At 57.0% G+C, this 12,053-nt stretch overlaps 2 protein-coding genes across 5 annotated transcripts in view; both read left to right on the top strand.

Annotated features, from left to right (window-relative positions):
* Positions 1 to 2,117, top strand: part of LOC102383248 (transforming protein RhoA-like) — a 6,417-nt gene extending 4,300 nt beyond the window's left edge. The window contains exons 5-6 of the mRNA XM_006036311.3: positions 5 to 131; positions 1,267 to 2,117. Of these exons, the coding sequence (XP_006036373.2) occupies positions 5 to 131; positions 1,267 to 1,440 (301 nt within the window). The 3' untranslated portion in view covers positions 1,441 to 2,117. The remainder of the gene's footprint in view (positions 1 to 4; positions 132 to 1,266) is intronic.
* A 4,396-nt stretch (positions 2,118 to 6,513) lies between these two features.
* CDK16 (cyclin dependent kinase 16) overlaps positions 6,514 to 12,053 on the top strand; it is a 13,399-nt gene continuing 7,859 nt past the window's right edge. For 2 of the 4 annotated variants that reach the window (XM_025192581.1, XM_025192579.1), the window contains exons 1-2: positions 6,514 to 6,890; positions 9,921 to 10,060. In XM_025192581.1, the coding sequence (XP_025048366.1) occupies positions 9,943 to 10,060 (118 nt within the window). In that variant the 5' untranslated portion in view covers positions 6,514 to 6,890; positions 9,921 to 9,942. The remainder of the gene's footprint in view (positions 6,891 to 9,920; positions 10,061 to 12,053) is intronic. The other 2 variants (XM_025192578.1, XM_025192580.1) reach the window with 2 other exon arrangements.

The following is a 12,053-nucleotide window of genomic DNA, read 5'->3' as shown; positions in this document are numbered from 1 at the left end:
GGAGCATCCCTGAGAAGTGGACCCCTGAGGTAAAGCACTTCTGCCCCAATGTGCCCATCATTCTGGTGGGCAACAAGAAGGACCTGCGCAATGATGACCACACACGCCGTGAACTTGCCAAGATGAAGCAGGTGAACTCGGGCATCTGGGCCAGGCCACCCCCTGTCCCCACCCAGCAGGGGACATGTAACCCAAATGCTCAGGGCTGTCCACTGTTCCCATCTGGCACAGGGTAGCCTCTCCCACTCTACTGTCCCTGCCCAGTGTTGGGTAAAGAATTGGGGTTGCCTGCTGCCACCTCCATTTTCCCACCCCCCTCTGGATCGTGTCCAGGCTCCCTCTGCCCTAACCCACCAGTCACCAGAGCAGGAATAGAACCCAGGCATTCAGGTTCCCACCTACCACGATCTTCCCAGAGCTGGGGGAGAACCCAGGCATCTGCATTTCCCACTTCCTGCTTTCTAACCCCACCCTGTCCAAACCCTAAGAACAGGACTAGAACCCAGGGGTCTTGGCTCACTGCTCTATACTTTAGCTTCCCCACCCACCCACCCAAAGAATAGAGCCCAGATGTCCAGGCTCTCAGCCCTCAGTCTCCTTTGCCACCTCCTAGAACCCAAGCATCCAGGCCTCTAACTCCTTTCTCTCTGCTTTTAATATGTGCCCCCACCCCCCAAATGGGAATAGAACCCAGGCTCCTTGTTCCCAGTCCCTGCTTCCTCCAGACTGGGAATAGAAGCCAGGTGTCTGGGCTCCTAGCTCCTACTTCTTCTTTTCCTCTTCCAGAGCTGGGAGAGAACCCATGTTAGGACTCTATGCTTTTAAGGGTTTTGATGTTTGTGTTGTGGTGTTGTGTTTTTGTTCTTGTTGGGTTTTTTTTTTCCCCTGCTGCCTGCTTTCTCCCACCAGCAAAGGAGGAGGAATAGAATCCAGGCTACCAGTTCCCACTTTAACTGCCCAGAACAGGAAGCCCAGAGACCTTGGTTCTATTCCTGCTTTAACAACAGTTTGTCCATCTACCCCCCACCCCACCCCAAACAGAAATAGAACCCAAGTGTCTGGGTTCCCAGCTCCTACTGCCTGCTTTAACCCAACCCTCAAACCCCAAGAATGGGAATAGTACCCAGGTGTCTGGGCTCCCTGCTTTAACCCACCCCACCTCTGGGGCCCCTCCCTAGAATGGAAATAGAACCTAGATGTCTGGGGTCCCTCTCCACATGGGTGGAGAACATGGGTGTCCTGATGTGCCCTTCCCCTGCCCTGCAGGAGCCAGTGAAGCCAGAGGAGGGCCGGGACATGGCAAACCGCATTGGAGCCTTCGGCTACCTGGAGTGTTCGGCCAAGACCAAGGACGGTGTGCGGGAGGTCTTCGAGATGGCCACACGTGCTGCCCTGCAGGCCAAGCGAGGCCGCAAGAAGGCCTCCTGTGGGCTCCTGTAGCCCTGCCCGCAGGCCTCAGTGTGGGTCTGGGCCCTGCTGGCCCTGGCCCCGCCCCCAGCCCCACCTGCTGGGGCTCAGGGCAGGGCATGGCCCTTCCTCTCTCTTACCATGGCTCAAGGCCTTTTGGCCCTGCCCCCTTCTCCCCCTATAATGCCTCAGAGTGGGGTGTGGCCTTAGCACCACAAACTGTGGCCTAAGGCTGGGTGTGGCAACACCCCTGCTTGCCATGCCTTGGGCTGGGGGTACACTGGCCCCACCTACCATGGCTCTGGGCTGAGTGAAGCCCTGCTGGCCCTGGCCCTCTTCCATTCATTTTGCCTCTGGGTGGGACCTGGCCTTGGCCCCACCCACCATGGCTGGGTGCAGGCCCCACCCCTGCTGGCATCAGGCCTTAACCCCTTTTTCTGCCCCCCCCCATGCCATGCCATGCCCTGCCCCTGCTGTACAGACCCCCCTGCCCCCCCTATTTATCTCTTGCCAAGTGGGGGTGGGGGGCTGCCCTGCCCCCACCCAGAGAGCTCTATATTTTTAAGCCAGGGCCCCTCCTTTTTTGGCCCTGGGCGGAGGGCACTTGCTGGCCCCTTCTCCCATGGCAGGGCCAGACCCCCTCTACCCACCCCTTCACATGTACTTGAACAACACGCGCGTATGTAATAAATTTGTAGCCATGTTTAGTAGTGGGGGCTCCTGTCTCTTCCTGGCCCCCTGTGATTGGTGCCTCTGACTATTGGTTAAACATGTGCCTGCCCCTCAACAAACCCCTTGTGTCCCCAGGGCCTAGGGCTGTACTTGTGATTTAGTGTTCCTGGTTGTCAGTAATGCAGGTATCTACCCCCACCACTCTAGGTACCCCCTGTTATTCCTAAGCCCTAGTGTTATATTTGACCTGTGACTTGTGCCTCTGGTTGCCTTCACTGGCTATGCCTTCCTCACCCTTTGGGCTGAGACTCTATCCTGCAACTGGTGGCTGTCAGTTAAGTAAATCCCCCTGGGTGCCCCCAGTCCTGGTGCTGGGTTCCTGTTATGTGATTTAGGGTGTTTTTTAAGCTGTTAGTCAAACAAGAACTACACCCCCTGCACTTGACACTTGTTTTGGGTCTGTGCTTTGCAATTTGGTGCTTCTGGCTGTCTGTACAGCTTTCTCCCACCCCTCTGCTGTCGGTAGGCCACAGCTCTGTGCTTCTCTGTGGGGAAACTAGAAAGGGGAGTTGGAGGCAGGAAGGGGCCAGTTAGTCCTGCCTTTGAGTGGATGCTACCATGACTTCGTTGCTGCAGTGCAGCCAGCTCGGGTGGAGCACCTAGGGAACAGCCACATATAATGACCCTATGAGGGCAGCCAGCTCCAAGGTGCAGCAGTTGGGAGGGCCTATTGCCCTTGTCTGCCACTCAAAAGCTGGCTGCATAAGCAAGAACATGGAACACCACCTGGACTGGACTCACAGTGAACAGATGCAGTCAGCTCTGGGGTGTAGCATTCAGGAAACTGCTATATCAGTATCTAGGAGCGTTCATTGGCTGTTGAGCTGCAGCCAGCTTTGGGGTGTGTAGCAGTATGGGACTGGCCACATCAAACACCATCCTAACAAGGCTTATTGGACACCAAGATGGGGCCAGCTCTGGATGCATCAGTGGGGAAACAGTCACATATAGTGCTGCCCTGCCAGGGCTCACTCCTGCCATGCAGCGTGCCCCACTCCGGCTAGTTAGCTAGGGAATGGCTACATGTGGCACCACAGGTTGAGGGCTGGCTGATGTGTCAGCTGGGCAGGGCCAGCCAGGGAACAGCCACACGCAACAGCTTAGGGCAGGCTTCCTCAGGCCTTGAGAAGCAGGCAGGTCTGAAGTGAAGCACTGGGGCATGGCCAAATACAGTTCCCTGCTGGGTACTGTACAGACCTCCACAGATGTACCATGCTCAGTGCCCTATGATCCAGACTCACCAGGCTGGGATTGGGGTGTGCTGGGTGCTAGATGGATCCCCCAATCTAGGGGCTGAGTGGACTAGTAAGGGATATACCCTCAGCCAGCATTGAAGGAGTTGGTAGCTGCCTCCTTGGCTTTCTCTTGAATCCAGGTGTCCAGACTCATTGCCTAGCTGGCAGCTCCCACAGGGCCTAGTGATGAGGATTTCTGGTCTTTGCCCAGGTGGCCTGGTATGGGAAGAGCTCAGTTCTTTTGGGCCCAGGGACCTGGGGGGGAGAACCCCCCACCCCTTCCACCAGCATTCCTACACTCCCCACAGCTGGAGAGGACCAAGGCTTTGGGGCTCCCAGCCCCTCCCATTCCAGCAGTGTGCAACATGAATCCCTGTGTTATACTGGGCTGTTCCCACTCCAGAGCTGGCTGCATTGCAGGTTGAGTGGGGAAGCAGCTAGGTGCCAGTGGGACCCAGCCTGATGCCCACTCAGAGCTAGGGGCTGGCAGGGACTGCTACTGTGGGGATGGAAGGGTGGGGGAGGAGGGGGTGGGAGGCAGCCCTGGCTAAGAAAACAGGAATTGCATTCACCCACACATGCACAGAGAACATGCATAGAACCCAGGCATCCAAGACATGCATAGAACTGCAGGATGTTTATACATGGGATGGCGGGGGGGGTGGAGGCTTTAATTAGAGCGGCTTTGAGAGCTACTGTAATTAAAGCACCTGAAGCATCACATGTATCAGTATCCTGGGGCTGAAAATGGCAGTGGGGGCGCTTTATTTAAAGGTGATCGAATGAGCTTCAATTAAAGTGTCCCTGCTGCTATTTTTCAGCACAGGGATGCTGATACACAAGACCCAGGAGTCGACTAACAGTCTACTCTGACATGCTGTAATTACAGCACATTGAAATAGCCTCACTACACATCTATAAGCTTACATCACCCTTCCCCTGCCAGCATTGAGGACATACACATGGTGGAATCCAGTTGCCCAGGACACACACACAACCCAAATCATCTTGGCCCAGTGTGCCTTTGGCAGGAGCTGGAGGGAGAAGGGAGGGAATATTTGTGCTGGCAACTTGCTCCCTCAGAACTGGGGCTTTTTGGGCCCAGCCATTTTCCCCCACTCTACCCTGCTGGCTCCCACTTCCAGGTTCCCTTTTCACATCACCCCCCCCCTCCCTCCCTGCCCTGCTCCTCCAGCAGAGGGTGCTCTGGGTCCTCAGTTGACCCCAGACCCCTTACCCTGGGCTGGTCAGGGGGTGCAAGGTGCTGTCTAGACCCGAGGCCCCTTCCCCTGGGCCCATCTACCCATAACAGACTGCCCTGGGTGGGGGGGCGCTTCTTCCCCATCTGCCCCAGGGAGGGCAGGGGGAAGGAGCAGGTACTGCCTAGGTTGTGCCAGTCCCCTGCAAGCAACCAGGCTCCAGGTCCAGCCAGCGGCAGATGGCTCAGGGGCTGCCCTGGGGCAGGGCCAGCAAGAGCAGAGGGATCCATAGCCACGGAGCAGGCATGGAGGAGGCCAACTGTAGGTAAGTGTTAGAGGAGGCAGGGGCAGGATGCCTGGATTCTTCTCACAGGGGCAGATGTAGCTGTGCCAGGCACTGTGGGGATCCAGGCAGGGATCGGGGCGACTCCAGGTGCTGTACAGACCCTGCCAAAGCCAGGTTCAAGGGGTGCCAGGTGCTACCTAGAGATTCTAGACCCTCCAGGCTGGGATTGGGAAGTGCCAGGTATTGTAGAGACTCCGCAGGCCGGGACTGAGAGGTGCCAGGCGCTGTACAAACCTCCCAGGCTAAGCAATAGGTGGGTGGATAGGTGTTAGGCTGGAGATACAAATGAGAACTACAATGGGGGGCCGGGGGGGCCGCTCATCCTCCCCGGTCCTAACTGTGAACCAAACCATTACTCAGCCCTTCAGGGGGGACAGGGAGCTATTCCCCTCCTCTCTCCCTTCCCCCATTCTCACTCTGCCTCGCAGTGGTTCGGGAGCTCAAACATACTCTCCCCTTCTTCCCTTTCCTCCCAGGTTCTGTTCCTTCTAGTTCGAAGTTATGTCGCTTACTAATTACGGTTTCCTACCCCCGTTTTGGGACGTGGTTGCGCCCAAGAATGGCAGGGCCCTGCCTGTGAATCAAACCATTCCCCATCTCTTTGGGGGGGGGGGGGGCGTGTTTTCCACCCCCCATCCCTGCTGGTTACTTAACGGCATTTATTATTTAACCTTCTCAAAACATGACGTCAGATTTTATTTTTGGTTGTCTGGTTAGAAATACAGGTGTTCAGCTCCATCCCTCCCCCAAGGAGCTTGCTCTGTGGTAGCGCCTAACGGCTCTTGGCCCCCTCGGTGGTCCAAACCATTTAACTCTCTTAGCATGAAGAAAGGAGGCCTCCCCGCCCCCTCACATCTGTAAGCCTTTATTAACGACGTAAAAAAATTCTCAGACCCTAATTACTACGTGGGGTTAACTGACTGACGTGTTGCAGTCGAAATTCCTTCGGAGTTATGGCCTTTTAGAATGATATGGAGACTCACCCCCTACTTGTAACGATATAGCCCACCCCGTTCGCTTGGAAAGAGCGTAGTCGGGCGAGTTTACTCTAGATTGCGGGAGGGAGAGTGAATGGAGCCGCCGCGGTTGTGGTTTCGCCCCATTTCCCGCACTATATTGGGCGTGTCGTGGCCCACAGACGGGGCTATGACGAGAAGTCATGGCTCGGCCCCTCTGCGGAGGGCGCCCGCAGCCAAATGCTCATTTCATTCCCCCCCCACTTCCCCTGCGTGTGACGATGGTTCCGCGCCGGGGTGGGAGAGGCGGGCCGTTGGAGCCGTTCCATTGAGGCGACTGTTTGGAACATACTATTATCAGAATCGGCTCGGAGCTGGGAGCCCAAGTTTAAGGCCCCGAGACATAAGGAGGCCTTTATTTCCATGATCATGACGAAATAATCCCGTCATTAATGACAGGTCTCCTGTGAATCAAGGAAATGAAAGCTACCCCCCCCCTCCAGTGAGCTCAGCAATGGACGCGCTCGGGCGCTTCCATCTTGGACCGCACTAAGTCCCCAAAAGGGGCGCATTATTCCTGCCTGTCTTTTTTAGAGGCGAAGTAACCATATCAACATACCTTCTTTAGTCTGTGAAGACAATGTGTTTCTATCCCTTTAAAACACGGTGGAAAGGGGTAGAGAGATGCTTGGGAGGGGTTCCAGGTAGGGGAACCTGGCAGTGTCCCCCCGCTTGGGGGCCGGAATGGTACGTTCCGCCAGGGACAGGGTGGAAAGGCCCGGCCGGGGGCTGGTGCTGGGCAGTCGTCGGGTGGGAGGTGGTAGGGTTGTGGGGGGTGGTGTTAGTCGCTCGCTGCCCGCAGGGAGGAGTTGTGCGGACGCTCCTTGTGGTGTCCATGGGCTGTTGAGCGGAGCCGAACTCGGGGCGGCCAAGCCGGGGGCCATGGCTGAGGATTATTGGGACCAGCCGCGTTGAACCACCCCCCCCCCAGCCCCCTGCAGCCGCCGCCGCCGGGGTAAGCGCGAGGGGTCCGGCCCACCGTGACCTTTGATCCCTGACCCCATATTCTGGGTGTGGTCTGACTCCACTGTGACCTCTGATCCATCTTCCTGTGCTGTGAACATTGATCTTTGGGGGTCCCTCCTCCTTGGGGGGCCTCTGACCCTGGGTGGCCCCGCTCCTCTTGGGCTGGTGGTGACCTCTGGTCTTTAGGGCCTGCCCCTTGTTGAGCCTAGATGGGGAGAATCTGCTGTGATGTTTGATCCCTGGAGAATTCTCCCTCCCCCCCAGCCCCTGGGTGAGGAAATGCCTCTTGACTTCTAATCCCTGGGGACTCCAGTATGATCTCAGGGCCTAGGGGGTCCTTTCTCTGCAATTGGGATCTCCCTCAGTGCCTGGGATTGGCTGGTTGTGATGCACTCTTCATCCTGGTGATCCCTGTAGCTGAAGTAGATCCTCAAGGGATTTCCTCCCTTCCCTGCTGGGATCCAGTGGCTCTCCTTCCCAGGACAGGGATCTGCGCTGACACATGCTTACCCCTCCACCCTGCCTGGGCTTTGCCTTTTCCTGGATTCCCCTCTCCCTTGCATGGAGCCATGCTGGCCTATGGGATCCTGAATTGATGGGACTCAGTGTGGCCCAGCCCTGGTTGCATCCCCTTTCTCCCTCCCCATTGGTCTGGGCCTTGGCTGGCACCTGCCCTTCGGAATCCAGTTCAGAAGGATGGAACCATTTCCCCCCCCCACCCCCATATTCCCTGCAGTGGTGACTGGCTGGATCTTGCTATGTCACTAGATTTCTTCCACACACACATACCCCTTCTGAGATCCAGGGTTGCCTGGGGGAGTTACCCAGGAGTGTATGGGGGAGCTTTCTGTTCTCCCAGGAAGTGGGTGGGGGGTGGATCTCTGTTGTTTGGGCCCCTCTCCCTCCCCATTTCTGAAGAGGCCAGGTCTCATCTACAGGCCCAGCAAGCTAATGGAGGGAGGAACCTTGGGGCTGGGGGAGGGCAATGTTGCATGGCAGATCTGTGTGGGGAGGTTGTGTGGAGTTTGGGGGGTAGATAGCACCTGGCTGGGGGCTTCTGGGGTCCTGCCTTCTCTGGCACTGGGTGTGGGGAAGGGTCCATGCCTCTGGACCTGGAGGATAGCAGCCTGGCTGCAGGGAGTGGGTAAGTTACTCCCATTCTTGCTCTGTTCCTTCTTGACCCCTCTTTATCCCAAACCCCAGGTATGGGATTGCCTCATGAGGAGGGCAGTGAAAAGGACTGCAGGTGGGGACGGGACGGGGTTCCCCATCACTTCAGGCAGCACCTGGGGACCTTATCGCCTCCATCTAGACTAGCTGTATTAGCTAGGGGGAGGCTTTTGGGGACCCCACCCCCATTCTGCGGGGCTGTGTGGGATCCCCAGATCCCTCCCCCCAGCTATGAGATGTGGGTTGTCCCCTCAACCCTTACCCTCCCACCATGTGTTCCCTGAGGTATTAATAAATCTATGAGTCTGTTATGGGTAGAAGTGGGCCCTGCAGGTTGGGAGTGATGGGCAGCTAGGGGTGGCTGGGGAGGCTGCAGGTTAGGCATGAGGGGAACAACAGGGCTGTAGTGGGTGGCTACAGACCAGGAATGACCCAGCACAAGGATGTGCCTGACTCTGGGGTACAGCAGCTGGAGATCTGCTGAATATCAGGCCTCTGGGACAGCATCCCCTGGAGGGGGAAGACCCTGCCTCTTCCTGAGCCCTGGGCTCTAACCCTGAGCCTTGGCCTTTTATTCTCTCAGAGCAGTTGGACCTTTCCCAGCCACTCACAATGGGCAGCTGTGCTGGGGAGGCAGAGAGGGAGTGGGGAGCTGCTGCTCTGTCATCTCTCCCACCCACATGCTTTACCCTACCAGTCTCTGTTCTGCCCCCCTTCCCCACCAGAGTAACCAAGTGAGTGGGCTCCCAGCTCCCTCTGCTCTAACCCCCAGCCTCCACTCCCCTTCCAGAGAACCCAGGTGTCCAGCCCCCATCCACAACTTGCTGCTCAGATCCATCACCTCCTGCTTCCCTCCAGGAGAACCTGGGTTCCCAACACCCTTGCCTCCAGGCTGGTGCCCTGCTGTCCCCTATCCCACACCGCAGCGTCCCCATGGGAGAGGAGGGCAGGAGCTGTCCTTGATGTTGACCGGTCCCTACTGATCCCCCTTGCCTTCTTGCTCCAGGGGGAGGCATAATAGGGCTGTAGGAAGAGGTCTCTCAAGGGGGCAGAGCAGAGCACTATGGGATGCTGGAGGACCTGTAGGCATGGCCCAGACTCACAGGCTTCTCCCACTGATTCCTGCAACCCCACATTTCTGCCCACTAGTTCCTCTCTCTGCCCGCTCTCCCCCACAACCCTATGGCCTCTCCCCTAATCTCCTAGAAACTCCCCCAGGTACAGCTTTTCCCACAAGTCCTTGTCCCTGCTCCCACCTCCATTGCCCCCGTCTCACCAGCTGAGGCTCCATCCACTTGCCTGAACCCAGGACCTTCCTTCAAGCCCTGCTTACATTTTTGGGGGTGTGGCATGTAGGGAGTATGTCATGGGCTTATAGGAGATCAGACTGGGCTCTCACCCGCATCTCCTGTCCCAGAGCTGGAGAGAAGCCAGGCATCTGGGTCCCAAGCCCAACTCGGGCATCCAGGCTCCCAGCCCCCCCCGGCCTGCTCTCACCTGCCAGGCTCCACTTGCCTCCCAGAGCGGAGCCAGGTGCTCTTCTACATGCAGCTGTTGTCCACCTGTCCCACCCCAGAGCCAGCTGCACCTGTCCCTAAGTGAGTTCTCCCCTTGCAGTATTATACTCTGCCCTTTCCCACTGCCATACCCCAGAACTGGGTGCATCCTGCCCCTGACTGAGCCTCCCTTTTGGTGTTATATGCGACTGCTCCCCACCACTTGTACCACCCCAGAGTTGGGTGCCTCCGGGCCATGCCTGAGCTTCCATTTCAGTTTTATATTTGTACCACCCCAGAGCTGAATGCATCCCAGACCAGCACAGTTTAACACTCCCCATCTCTCCCTTCAGCGGCCCCTGTCCCGGCCCCACCATGGATCGCATGAAGAAGATCAAGAGGCAGCTGTCAATGACGCTGCGGGGCAGCCGGACGGCTGAGAAGAGCCTCAGCGACCAGATCAACACTGAGGAAAACAACAGCAGTGACAGTGGTGAGGGGGGTGTGGTCTGCTGCAGGACCCCAGTGTCCGGGTGGGGGGCGTTCCCCAGCCTGTATTTCCCAGGTCCCTGCCATCCCTGTGTTGGAGCGGTGGGGACGTGGAATCTGGGCTGAGATTATTTTAAAGGAGTTGTCTGGGGATGTTGCTGCCCTTTTAAAAATGAGAACACTCATTTAAGGCTGTGGCTGTTTTTGTCAGGTAGTTTATGGTCATAGTTGCCCCTTTAGGAATGTGGGTGCGTCTTCAAGGTTGTGGCTGTGTGTGTTGGGCAACTTATGGCTGTGGCCACCCTCTTAAGAGGGAATACTCTTTTAGGGTTGTGGGTGTGCTTTTCTTGTGCAATTTATGGCCATGGATGCCCCTTTTAAGAATGTGGGTGTCCTATAAAGTTTTGGTGCATTTCTCTCAGGCAGTTTAGACCTGTGGCTGCCCCTTTAAACGTGCTGGTTCCCCTTTAAGGTGGTCTGTGGCTATGGCTTTCCCTTTAAAGGACCTCCATTTTATAGGCATAGGTTTGAGGTCCTGGGCCACCCCTTTAAAATAATGTGTGGCCATGATCTTCCCTTCAGGCAGGGATTGTATTAGTATGGCCATGCCTTTAAAGGGCCCCTGGCTGCCCCTTTGAGACTGCACTGGGTGGAGCCACCCTTCTGTGAAGCCACCCATGGTCACAAATGTCCCTATATGGGCCACCCCTTAAAGGCATGCAGCCCTTAAAGGGAAGGCCTGTAATGGTCTCTGTGCCTTTAAAGGGGACCTCAGCCACTCCTTTAAGACTGCCTGGAGCTTTGGCTGCCCTCTTAAGGGTTTACGTTTATGTGGTTATGCCTCTAAAATGCTCCTGGCCACCACTTTGTCAGTCTGGGAAAGTGGCTGCCCCTTTAAGCTGGTTCCCTTGTGGGGGGAGGGGTGGTCATTGGAGGTGGAGCTGGGTAGTGATTGGCTGGGTTCTCTGGACAGCTGCCAGTGGCCAGGTGGGGCATACCATTGGGGGGGTGTCATATCAGTGTGCCAGAACCAACCATTGCAGAGGGGGTGGGGGGGTAAGGAGTCCTCCATTTAGGGGGCAGGCTCGCAGGTCTGTGTGGGGAGCAGGGCCTGGAGGGGTTGGAGCAAGGGGCCTGGATGCCTGGGTTTTCTTTTTGCCCCAGGAGCTGCTGCCCCCACCCCCCAGGGCATATTTTATTTCTGTTCTGGCTTTATTTTTCTTTTTTCTTTTTCTTTTTTTGTCTGTGTTTTAATTTTCTCCCCTGCCCCACCCCTTGTCCCTCCCTGTGTATGACCCTGCCCCATTATCCCCTGCCCCCTCCCCATGTAACCTTGTCCCCATGTTACTGCCCTCTCCCCTGTGACCCTGCCCCACCTCTTTGCACTTGGTCTCTCCCCCACATGTGGCCCTGCCACTTGTCCCTCCCTGTGGCCATCCCCCTCTTCCATGTGACCCCATGCCCTACCCCTCCTCCATGTAACCCTGTCCCTCCCCACACATGATCCTACCCCCACATGTGGCCTTGCCCCTTCTCCCTCCCCTGTGTGTGGCCTTGCCCCCTGGCCCCATGTGTGACCCTGCCCTGCACCCATGGTTGTGACTCCATCCACTCCCCCTCTTTCACATGTGGTCCTGCCCCTTGTCCTTCTTCCACATGTGGCCTCACCCCCTGCCTCATTCCTATGCACTTGACTCTGCCCTATGCCTCCCACACGTGACCCTGCCCCACCCCTTCTCCATCTCCTGCATGCGACACCAAACCCTGTCCCTCTACATGTGATCCTGCCCAATGCATTGGACCCCACATGTGACCCTACCCCTGCACCACCCCTGTGGCCCCACCCCTACCACTTGACCCCTCCCCTTGCCTGTCCCTCCACATGTGTCCCTGCTTCTGGTCTTTCCCTTTGCGATCCCACTGCTGGCCCCACTCTTACTCATTTGACCCTGCCCCACATATGTGACCTGACCCAATCCCCTTCTCCTCCATGTGAA

The sequence above is a fragment of the Alligator sinensis genome, unplaced genomic scaffold (assembly GCF_000455745.1).
Source record: "Alligator sinensis unplaced genomic scaffold, ASM45574v1 scaffold778_1, whole genome shotgun sequence".
Lineage (NCBI taxonomy): Eukaryota > Metazoa > Chordata > Crocodylia > Alligatoridae > Alligator > Alligator sinensis.
This window is presented reverse-complemented; position numbering and strand designations above follow the sequence as displayed.